Raw genomic sequence first — 15,612 nt, 5'->3', positions numbered from 1 at the left:
CTGTGCAGTACATTCATCATCGTCATCACCTTCATCGTCATCAGTACTGCACAGCTAATTCATCATCATCTTCATCACGCAAGTTGTAGTATTGAAGAGCCGGGGCTCTTGCTTGATACGGACGAAATGACGGGCAAGACACAAACTCGTCCGAGAAGATATTTATTCTCAAAACCAACTCGGGAACACTGAAAAGCCCGTTTATCGGGCTGCATTATAAAGCACAACCAGAAACCGAAAGCCACGCCTCTCAAGCGTGGCGTGCTTCGGTGGTCACGTGATCAACAGGTGTAGCTGATTATACCCGCAAAGCGCGGCACGCTTTAGCGGTCACGTGACCAGCCACTCTCGCGCCGGGGATCCCCGCCGGTGACGTCACCGGCTGGAGCAAGGAGATTCTGATGCTGGTCTTGCTTGGGGGACCCATGGGTAGCTACAGTATCTTCAATGGTGAGTACCCATTAGAATTTTATATGTTGTTAAAATTACGTATGTTTAAGAGTGTAAAAAGTGTTTAAGAGTATAGGAAGTGTTTATAAGAGTATGGGAAAGGTTAATAAGAGTGTGGGGAGGGTCATAAAGCTTTAAAATATATATAAATAATAAAATAAAAATATGGTCGCTACTTCGCGGATTTTCGTCTATCGCGGGGGGTTCTGGAACGTAACCCCCGCGATAAACGAGGGATCACTGTATATATATATTGTTGCGGATATGAGGATTGTATTTTTTTGATTGTGTGTATTGTATTGTGGTAAATTGGTGATGAACATTGTTTGGATATGGCCCCTCCTGCCTCCGGAGTTGTGTAAAGATAAAAAGGGCGTCTCGGTAGTTATTCCATGAAACACCACATTGCAGGACCCGATAAAACCCTTGTTCAGTAGCTTATATCTTATTATGTGTTTTAGAGTAAGGCCTTGTCTTCCATTAAAATAATACTCCATTGCACCGAATCAATTAAGAATAGCTCCCCTTCAATAATTCCATTTCACAACCAAACTCTCCATCTGTGGGTAAAGCAGTTCACAAGCATGGGATGCACGCCCTCTCAATTCGCTGCTATCGTGAATATGTGCTCCGTGCTCTGTTTGAACAGGAGGGGCGGGGTCGCCAGGTCGCCACGAAGGGCGGGGCTGTGCAACCCCATGCCCAAATAAGGAAACAAGCCCGTGGCTCGCCACGAGGGGCGTGCCGTCGGCGCGATGCCCAAATAAGGAGACAAGCCCGTGGGATTACCATACAAGGTCACGAAACAGAGCACGGGGGAGGAGGGCGGTACCGAAACCGGAGGGGGCATGACAGACCCGCGCTGAAGGTTTGGACGGAAGGGTGCGACGATCGCTGGGACAAGCTACACCAGATATACGGCGGATGAGTCCAGGTGCGTGAGAGGGCGTGTCAGTCCCACGCTAGAGAGAAGTGAGAGGAAGGGAACACAAGCTGAGCTGCATGGAGAGGTACACGACAAAGAAAGGGTCCAAGAGAAAGCAGAGGAACTTTTACGAACGAGTTGCAAAGAGATACGGCAGATGAGTCCAGCCCCGTTTCAACCAGCTGCGTGAAGCCCTGACGGGGCAGCGAGTGACCCTGCCGGCGTGCGCTGTAAAGCCGAATACCAGGAGCTGCCGGCGAGCGCTGTAAAGCGGCTTACAAGGAGCTGCCGGCTCCCCGCTTCCCGCCCGGAGTGGACCTGCTCGCTGTGCCCTGTGATCCCACCTGCTCATCCTTTCCAGCCATTCCTGCCTGCAAGTTCCCCATTTGCGTACGTGAGTTTGTTTTGTTCGTGCTGTCCTGGGTAGTAACTAAGTCTGTATAAGCTAGTAATTTTCACTGTGTCACCTGCGTTTTCATGTCCGCTGTAAATACCCGTGACTGCTCTTTTTGCTTATGTGTGTGGAAATAATAAACCCCGTTACTCTTCTGTACGTCTTCTTCTTCCTCTTTGCATTCGTCGTCTTAGTCTTTTCCCCATTGAATATCTGTGGCGCGATACGGCCAACGTTTGGGTGAATCGGGTTTAGTCGGGGAACAACTGTTCGGTCGCGGAGCCTCCGCTCGGCAAATATAACATCCTTAACCGCGTACCGTAACAATATATATATATATATATATATATATATATATATATATATATATATATATATATAATATATATAATATATATATACTGTACTAGCTCGTTACTGAGGAACGGGCTTATTTTAGCTGAGGATAATGACTGTACCTCAGTTGCTGTGATGTCATGATTTACACCAATCATAATACAAACAATTATTTTGCACAAATGTATTTGTTGTGTTTGTGATATTACATTTTTATAGCCAATTTAGGTTGAAGATTCAGGTTGAATGTTTTTTTTTTCAAGAAAGAACCCCTCAGCATGTACAAAGGGGAGGGGTAGGTGCAGACTGGAAATCTGGGACGATAACACCTCACCACCACGTAATTCAAAACACCTCACCACCAAGTAATTCAAAACACCTCACCACCAAGTAATTTTAAATACCTCATAGCCATAAAACACGTAATAAAAACACTTCACAGCCATAAAACACTAAATAAAAACACCTCACAGCCATAAAAAAACGGAATAAAAACACCTCGCAGCCATAAAACACGTAATAAAGACACCTCACCACCACAAAATTGAAAACACCTCACACCCATAAAACACGTAATAAAAACACTTCACAGCCAAAAAAAACTAAATAAAAACACCTCAGCCATAAAACACGTCATAAAAACATCTCACTAGCACAAAATTAAAAACACCTCACAGCCATAAAACACGTTATAAAAACACCTTACCACCACGAAATTGAAAACACCTCACACCCATAAAACACGTAATAACAACACCTCACCACCACAAAATTGAAAACACCTCACAGCCATAAAACACGTAATAAAACCCCTCACAGCCATAAAACAAGTAATAAAAACACCTCACAGCCATAAAACACAAAATAAAAACACCTCACAGCCATGAAACATGAAATAAAAACACCTCACAGCCATAAAAAACATAATAAAAACACCTCACAGCCATAAAACACATAATAAAGACACCTCACAGCCATAAAACACATAATAAAGACACCTCACAGCCATAATACACGAAATAAAAACACCTCAGCCATAAAACACGTAATAAAAACACCTCACAGCCATAAAACACGAAATAAAAACACCTCACAGCCATAAAACACGTAATAAAAACACCTCACAGCCATAAAACACGTAATAAAAACACCTCAGCCACAAAATTAAAAACACCTCACCACCAAGTAATTCAAAACACCTCACCACCACCACATAATTACAAACACCTCATCACCAACTAATTCAAAACACCTCACCACCATGTAATTCAAAACACCTCATCACCACATAATTAAAAACGCCTCACCACCACATAATTATAAATACCTCACCACCACGTAATTCAAAACACCTCACCACCATGTGATTTAAAAACCCCTCAACACCATGTGATTTAAAAACATCTCACCACCACATCATTTAAAAACACCTCACCACCACATAATTCAAAATACCTCACCACCACGTGATTCAAAACCACCACGTTATTAAAAACACTTCACAACCACGGAAACAAAAGTTTGAGGGAGTCGTTAGGTGATGTGGAAGTGTAAATTTATAAAGCAAGTAATTTATATGAGCCACAAACCTGCTTTCCTAGTCTGCAAGTTTTTTTGTGGTTTCCATGCAAAATTTGGGATCTCCCACAGTTGGCAAGTTATCTCCGACACTGACAAAATTCGTTCTGCATTCCATGTCATTCCATGCAGAATTTGGGATTTCCTACAGTTGGCAAGTTATCTCCGACACTGACAAAATTCGTTCTGCATTCCATGTCATTCCATGCAGAATTTGGGATTTCCTACAGTTGGCAAGTTATCTCCGACACTCTGACCAAGTTTGTTTGCTCGAGAAAAGTAAATTCTTAGTATCGGCAATGGTAGATCGCATATTGTCATGGCAAAATCATTTTTATGACTGAGGGTAATATGATTACATATGGGATGTTCTTTTGAAATAATATAATGTTGGATTTAGTATGTCTCATTTAATTGAAGTTCCATGAGTTTTATAAGTAAGATATTGTTTTTTTCTTAGTATGGCTGACAGCTGACATCACAATGTCTGAGTAAATTAGTATTCAGAACTGTCCATTGTTGGTGAAAGCTAATTACTATTGGTGCTTGCTTACCAATGCGCTCGATAAACAAGCTTTCTTTGTGACTGAATAATCGACTTAGTACGAATGCAAATACTTGGTAAATAGTTTGCAGAGTCAAACAATGGGAGCGGATGAATCGCTCTTCGCTGACTTGTTAAGATGGGCTCAGCGCATGCTTTTTTCATTTTCACTTGTTGTTTATTTAATAGATAGTTTTATGAAATTGTCAGCGTTCTCAGGAAAATCTTTCAAAAAGAACGATAATTAAACACTGAATCAAAATAGCTCATTAGTATTTGATAAAGGTTAGTCTAAAATATAGAAATCCTATAAAAAATCCATGTAGGCTAGCTCTCTCTGGCTCTCTGATATGGGTTCATACCTCTTACTTATGAGGAAAGGATGAGTTTGCAGATTGGAAAAGGATGTGATTGTCATAGCTACCGAGTGACCGTTTTGATTAAATAAGGACTTTCTTATTCTATATTTTCTAAATATTAAATCATAAATGTCCCTGCAATGGCATTATAAAACGTCGCTGCAACGTTTACGCATCGCTATGATTGATAGTGTCTTGGTGCCGAAGAGTCTGGAGCAACACATTCTTCTCATTAAAGGATTTGTAAATGCAGATCTGCTCCCAGCGGGGGGCACTCCCATCCCAAGATTTCACTCGACCAATCACATTGTATCCCCCGATCCTTGCTCCCTCCCACCCAAACTTTGCCCAACCAATCCTATTGCTCTCCTCCCCTCTCTTCGCTCCTCCCCACTCCACTTGCTCCCTCCCACCCAAACTTTGAACAACCAATCCTACTGCTCTCCTCCCTTCTCTTCGCTCCTCCCCCCTCCACTTGCTCCTCCCACTTGAAAATGTATAAGTCAGAACGGATGTCCAAATAGCCAGGATACTGCACTTGGCTAGTCGATTCTGTATGTTCATACTGTATGTTAACTGTATTCTATGCATGCTACTGTATCCTTATGATTCTGTATGGTTACACTGTATGTTGACTGTATACTGTGCATGCTACTGTATCCTTATGATTCTGTATGGTTACACTGTATGTTGATTGTATACTGTGCATGCTACTGTATCTCTATGATGTTTCCTTTGATGTACATCTCTACTGCACCAGGATTTCACTTGGGACCTTCTGTGAATCTTGCAATGTGCTTTTGTGAATTGTAGCGTGCTCTCCTTGGTTTGATAAGGGTTATTGTTTTCTTGCTGTGTATTTCTTTGTAGACAGAAAGTTATCCTCCTCGGGAATTAAAATTTGTGACTCTCTTCTGACAAGTTTATGGACATTGAATTTTTGGTTCATCTATTACATACTACTGTGGGAAAATATCCCTAACAATATGGCGACTGTGACAGGATGCTAACTCTAAGACGACCTGGAAAACAAAGACTTGAGCACAAAGCTGTACTCTCCTCTTCCTCTTGGTCGCTTGGTAACGTATCTAACGAACTGATTACAGATTTTGATTCCCGAGCATTATGGTCATAGGGTGGTGTATTGTGTTAACTATTTTGTATCATCTGTCTGTCTGTTCCTGCATAAATTTGCAGTGTGGTGTGTGATTTGGTGTGTGAGTTGGTTGGTTATTTGGTTGGTGGGTATACCAAACGGTTAATCGCATGAAATACCCCAGGAGTGTTTTGTCAATGTGGTTTGTTGCCACTAGATTTGACAGGTTAAACACGGATGTCCGCATTTTTTGTAGCGGTGGTTCCGAACAGTCACTCACTCTTCTGCAGAAAAAGTGGTGATAATTATTTGGTCAAAATTTGTTTGGCATGTGTTTGGTCAAAATTAGATTTTGACAGGTTAAACACGGGTATCCGCATCGTAGTGGTGGTTCCAACTGTCTTCACTCACTTAAGCAGTGGTGAACAGTTGTTCGTTGATTGTGTGCATGCCTTGAAGTATCAAGAGTGCCCTGTATTTTGTCATGAGCTCAGGTGATTGTGTGCATGCCTTGAAGTATCAAGAGTGAGTTTTGGTGTGTGGCAGAGTGTGCTTTGCAATGGTGTGTCAGAGATATGGGTGAAAATATTGTGTTTGCAGGTGTGCGTGACATTTGGTCAAGTAGACAGGTGCACCTGTTAAAATTAGGCTGCTTGTACCTTGGGTGTGAATGTAAAATGCTTTGTTGGTGTTTTACAGACAGGCTGACAACTAACATACACTCGAATGGTGGTTTAAGCTGACCTTCATATTGTAACGAATTTGAGAAGTGTAACGAATTTGAGAAGTGTAACAATTTTGAGAAAGTGTAACGAATGTGAGAAGTATGGTTTTGTTGTGTGTAACTGACCCTCGTAATGTAAAGAAAGGTCGAAGCTCGTCCTCTTAGTTAATTTCATAAACCTACACACAGGACACGATATATCCTTTTAAATAGTTAGTCCCTTATTCTCTGTAGGCTAAGGATGTGTTTCCCACTAGTTTGACTCTACATTGCACCGAATTAAATAAGAGTAGGCCCTCCGACGCCCCATGGCAGCTTCCAAGTGCCAGGTTTGCCACTTTGCTGCAATTGGCTCTTTAAGCACTTTGCTGCATTTTCATCTGCCGTCCAGTTTGCTGCATTTGACTCCATTACGCACGAGGTAACGACGAGGAAGAAAGGCAGGTCTCCTCCTCGTCATAGAGGGGGAGGAGTAGGTCGGCCCCGCTCATCCAACCCAGAACAAGGGGTTTGGCTTGAGAGGACGGAGAGAGAACGCTTGGGGGAGGTTCGCAAAAGGGTGAAGGGCTGGGCCTATATAACCCGCCGCGGGACGCTCCCCAAGGAGATGAGCTGAGAGGAGGGATGAGTTCTGAGTCCAGGAGATGCGCTGGAGATGAGCTGAGAGGAGGGATGAGTTCTGAGTCCAGGAGATGCGCTGGAGATGAGCAGGTGTGACCAAGCCGCCGTGAGACGTGCCGGGCCGGAGGAAAAACGGACCGAGGCAACGCAAGGAGCGCGCGAGGCAGCAGTACGAAGAAAGGAACTTCGCCCGCGCAGTTTGGGACCAACGACCACGGCTCGGCTTCTTGACGGCGGTGCCTTCTGGCCCGACCGTGCCCAGTACCCGCTGAACCTTCCTTGCCTCTCAAAGCCACCCATCTCCAAGCCATTCCTTCCTGCCTGCATTTCCCCGTGTAAGTGTGAATGTTCGTCTGTCTTTAACGTTGTCCTGGCGTTTATTAATTAAGCTTGTATAGGTAAGCTAATGATTTCACTGTGTTTCTGCTCCTTCCATTTTCTGTATATCACCTTGACTGCCCTCTTTGCTTTGGCTTGTGTAAATAATTAATAAAACCTGTTATTCCTCCGTACTTCTTCTTCTTCTTCATTCTCGTTCGGTCGCTTTAGTGGTTTCAATATTGAGTGTACGTGGCGCGATTCGGCCAACGTTTGAGAATCGGGTTTAGTGATTGGTAATGGCTCGAACGTCGGGTTGCTAAAAAAACCGCTCGGCAACTAACTAGACCATCCAAACCAGGGTTCGAGCGGTACTTGTCTCCCTAGTCTGCGGAGGGACGGATAAAGGTATTCGGGATAAACCCTGGGCCCATAACCCTGATCCGTTCCATCCCGCAGGATAGCGTTACAAGTGCCAGGAACGGGGAGACGGCCAGCTTAACAGGATAAGGGGCTAATCACCCCTTGCTAACGGGAGAGCCGTCCTCCGTATCCGTAACAATTGGTGTCAGGAGTGTCGGATTTGAACCTGGGACTAAATTTATTTAGCCCAAATTTTGGACACCAATTGTACTATTGGCCGTAACAATTGGTGTCTGGGAGTGAGATTCGAGGCCCGAACCAAATTTTTAAAACGTCTAAAAGAAAAAAATTTGGTCAAAATTTGAAGCGGCCGAAATTTGTTTTTTAAAATCCCAAATTGAGTCGTGCCATGGACAATCAAGGCGATCGGATGCCGGTGGGAGAGATAGACGGGGTAGAATCGACCCAGGACCTCGGGGAAATGTATGTGGAGGAAAGGGAGGAGGAGAACAATGGCAATGTGGTTGAGGAGGTTTCAGGCGCGCAAAATGGCGCCCTCGCGCACGTGGTTGAAGAGGCACAAAATGGCGGCGCTGCAGCAGTCGAGACCGCGCTGGGGAAATTGAACCTCTTTGCGGCGCAGATGATGGGGTATATGGAAAAAATGGGTGAGCGGATAAGGGACGAAGCGAGGGCTGATAGTGAGCGATTGAGGGGCCAAATGAGGGACGAAGCGAGGAGTACCAGTGAACGGTTAGACAATAATTTTAAGGGGTTAGACAAGAAATTTGAGGGGTTAGACAAGAAATTTGAGGGGTTAGACAACGGGATAAAAGAGGTGAAGAATGGGTTAACGGGGGTGGAAAATAGAATGGCTGCCCAGGAGAATCAGATAGAGGGGGTGAAAAATGGGTTAAGGGGGTTAGAAAACACAATGGACGACAAATTGCGGGAAGTAGGGGAGCAATCCGCCCGGGAAATCAAACGGATGGGGAACCAGATAGAGGAGGTGAAAATCGGGTTAGAAGGTCAATTGGATGCTCAGAGGGATGAATTGGGACAAATGAGGGTGGCATCTACTAAGGAAAATGGAGATGAAGGAGGAGATACGACGAGGTGTAAGCGAGGTGATCTCAGGGGTACGCGAGGAGGTAAAGCGAGGTGAGAAGCGTATGGAGAAAGAGGTGAGAAATGGGACGGCAAGGTTACAGGGGGGAATAGAAGATCTGACGGAGGAGGTGGAACAGCTGACGGTGGGACAGACTGAGTTAGCGGAGCAGGTACAAAAGAACACTGCAGTACTAGGAGGGTTAAAAGCGACATAAAACGACATTAAAAATGACTTAATAGCAACACAGAGGCAATGTCAGATGGTACGTGAAGGACTGACAACGAGGTTGGACGAGGTGACAGAAGTAATGGAGACGAAGGACCGGGGAGGTGAGGACGCACATAGAGACGGTCAAGGTAGCCTTAGAGGACGAGATTGAGGAGACGCACCGGGAGATAAAAGAGGTGAAGCAAAAGTTAAAGGAGGTGGAAGAGGGGGTGAGTGAAATTAAGAAGAGACGGACAGAAACTAAGAGAGAAATACAGGAGGAGGTGATGGAATTGGTACAAGGTCGGTGCTCAAATCGTGATGATGTGCTCGCTAACCAAATAAAGAGTTTGCAGGTGGCGAAGGAGGTGCGGAGACGAGGTGCCAAGGTGAGTGGCGATATACGAGGAAATGTATATGATGTGAGGGGAGCTTCAGTCGGCTTGGGGGTTGATTTGGATCCGGGTGTTCGTGAGAGGCCGTTGGTGAAGTGTGCGACAGGTACGGTGTGCGAAGGAGGAGGTGTGTGAGAATGTCAGACTCTGGGGTGTGTGAGGAAAAAGTGCGCGCCAAGGAGTGATTGTGCTGTCGAGAGTGAGTCGTTCGTAGCGCATGTGCGAGGGAGCACATGGAAGCGCATAGTGGGGAGTGTTACAGAGGATGTAACGAGAGAGTGTACACCAGTGGGGAGTGTTACGGAAGAAGTAACGGGAGAGTGTGCGCAAGAGGATGCACGAGAAAGGTGTGTAACGGACGGGTGCAAGAGGAAAGAGTGCGCTGTCAAAAGTAAGGGAGAGTGCACACCTGTGGTAAGTGTTACGGAGGGTGTAACAGGAGAGTGTGCGCAAGAGGATGCGCGAGAAAGGTGTGTAACGGACGGGTGCAGGAGTAAAGAGTGCGCTGTCAAGAGTAAGGGTGAATGCGGGGACGAGTGTGGTGGTGAGAGTAGTAAGAGTGACACAGAGCGTGAGTTGGTTGTGGCAGGTGAGAGAGGATGTACACTTGGAATGGAAGGATGCACACCTGGAATGGTAGAGCGTGTGTGGGAATGCACACTGGAATTAGAAGTGAGGCACGTGGTTGGGTGTGCAAGTGAGAGCACACCTGTGGTTGTCACAGAGGAGGTGACCGAGGAGGGGGCGCGAAGAGGTGTGTTGATGAGGTGTGCGAACGACGAGTGTGTGCAAAGGTGTGCGGTGGTCAGGTATGTGACCAAGTCTGTGAGCGAAAGAACGAGTGCAATGACGAAGTATGCGGGGTGTACGGGCGGCGTTGGAGCACCGAGCTCAGTGAGGGTGAAAGGGGTAGCTTATGCATGTGAGCATGCAGGTGAAGCATCGACGGTAACCGGGTTAGTGGTTAGAGCGACTTATAGCCGAATCGGGCCCTCGGTGCGTGCCGTGCAGCTTCGCGTGCCGCGAGGACCAGCAGGGATCCGAACCACGGCGGTTTCGAAAGAATCGCCGTACGCGATCCACGCCGGGCAGCGCTTTGAACGGCCGCGTCCGTGCTCCACTAGGCGGAGCGGGCAGCCCGATAGGAAGGGTCGTCATGGCGACCCCTTTTTGTTGAGGCGTTCCGGCAGGTCGAGATCGGGCCATTGGACGGCTCTGTGCCGAGATGGTGCATGGGATCTTGGCCCGGGTAAGCCCCCGTCCCTGCACCGAATGCGGGACGTATCCAGCCGCCGGCACCAAGCAACCCGCATTCATTGCTCGGCTTTGCAAAGCCGAGTTTAATGATGTCATGACGCACCGAGGCTAGGATATAGCGGACTGTGATGATGGTGATACTGATAGTGTTTTTGGATTCGAAATTTTGGGATAGAAAATTTTTGAGTGGTTGCAATTGGATGAGCCAAATTGGTAGTGGAAGATGCCCGATGTGGTGGGATGGCAACTTTGCCATCTCTCACAGTCGGGGGCAAAGGAGCACTATATTTATGGGGTTTATGGCAGTGTAAGCTCGCCGAGGGAGGGTTTGGATAATGTGTAGGGACCTAGAAGATGACCTTAGGTAACGGTAAGATTAGGTAGTGACAATGATACCGGTAGTGGGGACGCAGGTAGATTAGTGTGGATGATAATGACGTGGTATGTGCTTAGTTTAAAGGGAAGACGGGGAGCACTAAGTTAGCAGGGCACCAGGTAGTTCAGATGATGCCGTGTGAGTGTTGGAGGTGTATTCAAGTGTATTGAGCAGGGTATGAGTAAATGAGTGTGAGGAACAGGTGTGATTGCACAGGTGTGCAACTGAACAGGTGTATGGAGCAGTGTTTGAGTGAGTGATGGTGATTAGTATTGTGCTGACCAAATGGTCCAGGAAGGAAGGAGGGTGCAGGTGGCACCAGGTAAGATTGCACAGGTGTGCAACAACAGGTGTATGGAGAATGGTTGTGTGGAATACATGGAGTGTGGAATATATGGGGTATTGGAATGGATGGTCGTGGAGTGAGTATGGTGGAAACTATGGAGTGGAGTGGATGGTGCGAAGGTGTGAATGGGGGAAGGATGGACCCCCATCACAAATACCCGGGGAGGGTAGTGTAAGTGTTAGGTAGAGGGTACAGGTAAATTGTGGTTGGATATTGGCATCTGTGGTGCGGGTGAAAGAATGGTATTTGGATGGGTGCATTAGTGTTGTGGAAATGGCTGGGCGTGTAGCCTGTTAGTGTGTGTAGTTGGTTTGGGCACTCCACCACTGTGAGGATGTCGGCCAGGTGAGGCCGCAGGTGGGCTCTGGGAGCCGGTAGAGTTGTTGTGGATGGGGCCCGAGGATCCGGAGGATGGACCCGGGTAGCCCAGTGCCAGAGGGCACCAAGGGGTGACAGAGCCAAGAGGGGCCTTCCCCAGTTAGATAGGTTAGGGTGAGGAGCTAGGTAAGCTCGGGTGGCAACTGCAGTGGTGGAGGTGTGCAGGTGGGTAGACCTGCTGGGAGAGCTACACGCCCCAGTCCTGAAATTGTGCAAGGGCACAAGGAGTTGCATCGGGGGAGTGAGACCCCAAATTGAGAAGCACCACAGTTTGGTCAATGGGAATTGGTTTTTAGAACCAATAGTGTAAGTTGGCCAATGGATTGGCAGGGAAAGACCCCGGGTAGTGTAAAGTGTGTTAATGTCATTTAGAGGATAGTTAGGATTAGGAGTCTCCTCGCACCATCTGCGTCCACTCACCTGAGATGACGTACCTCCACACCATGCCAGGTTGTTTTATTATTTTTGATGCAAATGTTTGGATTGTGAGATGCATCATGACGTGGGTGTGACATTGTGCCTTGATGTTCCATCTCTTCCTCCTTATGAGGGTTGATGATGAATTGGGTGATGGCAAATTTTGGATAGAGGGATTGTGGAGACGAATTTGGTGTAGGGGAAATATGGGGAAGATGTGACGGTAGCGATGGATTTGTAATGTGTAGATTTTGTAAATATGGGGTAAGGGCAAGGGTAGTGTAGGTGACAGGGGGGGTGACGTACGGTAGGGACAAGCTTTCTCACTTCGCTCTCCGTACGCACTTCGCCTTGCATTGCCTTATTGATGTGTACCCTTGTGACCTTACCCCTCGCTCACCTGTCTTTTCCCCCCTTTTGTCTCCCACCTGAGGACTGTGCGCCACTGGGCGTTGAGGGGAGCGTGCGGAGGTCGTCTTGTGTGCCAGGACCCTCTCGACCAGCATGCATTGCATTGATGTACCACTTTATGGACCGCTGTTCTGCGGCCAAGTACCACTTGATGGACCCCAGGTTCTGGGGCAGGGCACCTCTGTTGGAGACCGGCCATAGTGGCCAGGGAATCTTGCTTGCGGACCTCGGTAAGGTGGCACCTATGCCAAACAGGTGGACCACCCTTTGTTGGCCCCTGTGGCCCTAAATAAAAATGGACACGGTTTGTGCTTTTTATATTTCCAAGTAGGCCGCATGAAGCAAGAAGACATCGGGAAGAACATCGGCCCAGCAGAGCAGAAGAAGACCACCACCAGTTTTTTTTTTTTTTGTGTGTTTATTACAAACAGTAATGACTGTGCACTGGTTGGTGCGTTTGGGTGCTTTGGTGTTATTGGTACTGGTGCATCGATGCAATGCGTGCTGTCTCCTCCCTCCCAACAGGAATTTCCTTCTTTTTGTTTCCCTAAAAGAAAAAGAAAAAACACAGGTCCTGGGTTGCGTTGTAAATAAGAAATAACGTCACTGTAAATAATGCTCCCCACCGTAAATGTATAGCTTGAAAACAATTCCGCAATTCGGTTATCCTGTGGGCGCAAATCTGTTAGGCAGGGTGCAATGCAGCAGGGGGACATATTTATTTGTGTTTTAAAATTGTCGCACTCAGGGTCAGGTTGATTGTAGAGGGAATTACACCTACGTGTCACACTAAGTTAAAGTTTTATAGGCCCGAGCCCGGTCCTGAAGGAAGGAGGGTGCAGTGTAACGAATTTGAGAAGTGTAACGAATTTGAGAAGTGTAACAATTTTGAGAAAGTGTAACGAATGTGAGAAGTATGGTTTTGTTGTGTGTAACTGACCCTCGTAATGTAAAGAAAGGTCGAAGCTCGTCCTCTTAGTTAATTTCATAAACCTACACACAGGACACGATATATCCTTTTAAATAGTTAGTCCCTTATTCTCTGTAGGCTAAGGATGTGTTTCCCACTAGTTTGACTCTTCATTGCACCGAATTAAATAAGAGTAGGCCCTCCGACGCCCCATGGCAGCTTCCAAGTGCCAGGTTTGCCACTTTGCTGCAATTGGCTCTTTAAGCACTTTGCTGCATTTTCATCTGCCGTCCAGTTTGCTGCATTTGACTCCATTACGCACGAGGTAACGACGAGGAAGAAAGGCGGATCTCCACCTCGTCATAGAGGGGGAGGAGTAGGTCGGCCCCGCTCATCCAACCCAGAACAAGGTGTTTGGCTTGAGAGGGCAGAGATACGCTTGGGGGAGGTTCGCAAAAGGGTGAAGGGCGGGGCCGATATAACCCGCCGCGGGACGCTCCCCAAGGAGATGAGCTGAGAGGAGGGATGAGTTCTGAGTCCAGGAGATGCGCTGGAGATGAGCTGAGAGGAGGGATGAGTTCTGAGTCCAGGAGATGCGCTGGAGATGAGCTGAGAGGAGGGATGAGTTCTGAGTCCAGGAGATGCGCTGGAGATGAGCAGGTGTGACCAAGCCGCCGTGAGACGTGCCGGGCCGGAGGAAAAACGGACCGAGGCAACGCAAGGAGCGCGCGAGGCAGCAGTACGAAGAAAGGAACTTCGCCCGCGCAGTTTGGGACCAACGACCGCGGCTCGGCTTCTTGACGGCGGTGCCTTCTGGCCCGACCGTGCCCAGTACCCGCTGAACCTTCCTTGCCTCTCAAAGCCACCCATCTCCAAGCCATTCCTTCCTGCCTGCATTTCCCCGTGTAAGTGTGAATGTTCGTCTGTCTTTAACGTTGTCCTGGGGTTTATTAATTAAGCTTGTATAGGTAAGCTAATGATTTCACTGTGTTTCTGCTCCTTCCATTTTCTGTATATCACCTTGACTGCCCTCTTTGCTTTGGCTTGTGTAAATAATTAATAAAACCTGTTATTCCTCCGTACTTCTTCTTCTTCTTCATTCTCGTTCGGTCGCTTTAGTGGTTTCAATATTGAGTGTATGTGGTGCGATTCGGCCAACGTTTGAGAATCGGGTTTAGTGATTGGTAATGGCTCGAACGTCGGGTTGCTAAAAAAACCGCTCGGCAACTAACTAGACCATCCAAACCGGGGTTCGAGCGGTACTTGTCTCCCTAGTCTGCGGAGGGACGGATAAAGGTATTCGGGATAAACCCTGGGCCCATAACCCTGATCCGTTCCATCCCGCGGGATAGCGTTACAAGTGCCAGGAACGGAGAGACGGCCAGCTTAACAGGACAAGGGGCTAATCACCCCTTGCTAACGGGAGAGCCGTCCTCCGTATCCGTAACAATATGAATGAATGTATTTATGACAAAAGGATGCAAATGAATGATATCACTGACAGAAATGGGCGAGTATTTTTTATCTGGCAGACATTCTGAGTGACGATTCAGAGATGTTTCATGATCAATGTTAAAGATGCAAGCCTTTTCTGTGTGATTTGCATGGGGACCTTTTGTTCGATATCAATATCTAGGATGATTCCATGACAAATGATGGGAATTTAATGAACAGGCTAAAAATTGCGTACATAATTTGTGAAATGGGAGAGATATGATGTTGTTCTTGTAAATTCGTGCATGCTTTATGTGCCTTGAAGGAACAGGTGGATTCAACAATGCAGGTCCAGGCTCAGGAAAACAGATTTGGTTGGTACATATATTTTTATTGAAAGGTGAAAAGTATATATATATATAATGAATTTGAAAAAAAAAAAAAAAACATTTAGATATGAAAGATTTGTCTGCCATTAAGCTTCAAAATATAAAAAATTGATCTACTTGGTGTTAATTTAAGGGCTGTTCCGATTATCTTTGTTGAGCACCATAATCTGTCTTCCAAATTTTGTCCATGCCCATCACTAAGCTTTTGAGACATGCTTCACGTTTAATGAAAGACAATAATTAAGCGCTTTGTGGAAAGGCAATGGCAAACCA

The 15,612-nt window shown here is 46.6% G+C and overlaps 1 protein-coding gene across 7 annotated transcripts in view; it reads right to left on the bottom strand.

Annotated features, from left to right (window-relative positions):
• Window positions 1-15,612, bottom strand: part of MRPS31 (mitochondrial ribosomal protein S31) — a 396,402-nt gene that overhangs the window by 273,502 nt on the left and 107,288 nt on the right. For 4 of the 7 annotated variants that reach the window (XM_078782073.1, XM_078782077.1, XM_078782072.1 and 1 more), the window contains exon 7: window positions 12,834-13,153. The exons of 1 other annotated variant lie outside the window; for it this stretch is intronic. In XM_078782073.1, the coding sequence (XP_078638199.1) occupies window positions 12,849-13,153 (305 nt within the window). In that variant the 3' untranslated portion in view covers window positions 12,834-12,848. Of the gene's footprint in view, window positions 1-12,619; window positions 13,154-15,612 lie in introns of those variants that run through there. 2 more of the 7 variants (XM_078782076.1, XM_078782075.1) reach the window with 2 other exon arrangements.

Source organism: Myxine glutinosa, chromosome 7 (assembly GCF_964187855.1).
Source record: "Myxine glutinosa chromosome 7, kmMyxGlut1.1, whole genome shotgun sequence".
Taxonomy (NCBI): Eukaryota; Metazoa; Chordata; class Myxini; order Myxiniformes; family Myxinidae; genus Myxine; species Myxine glutinosa.
Note: the sequence above shows the minus strand (reverse complement) of the source record. Positions and strands in the feature narration are given on the sequence as shown.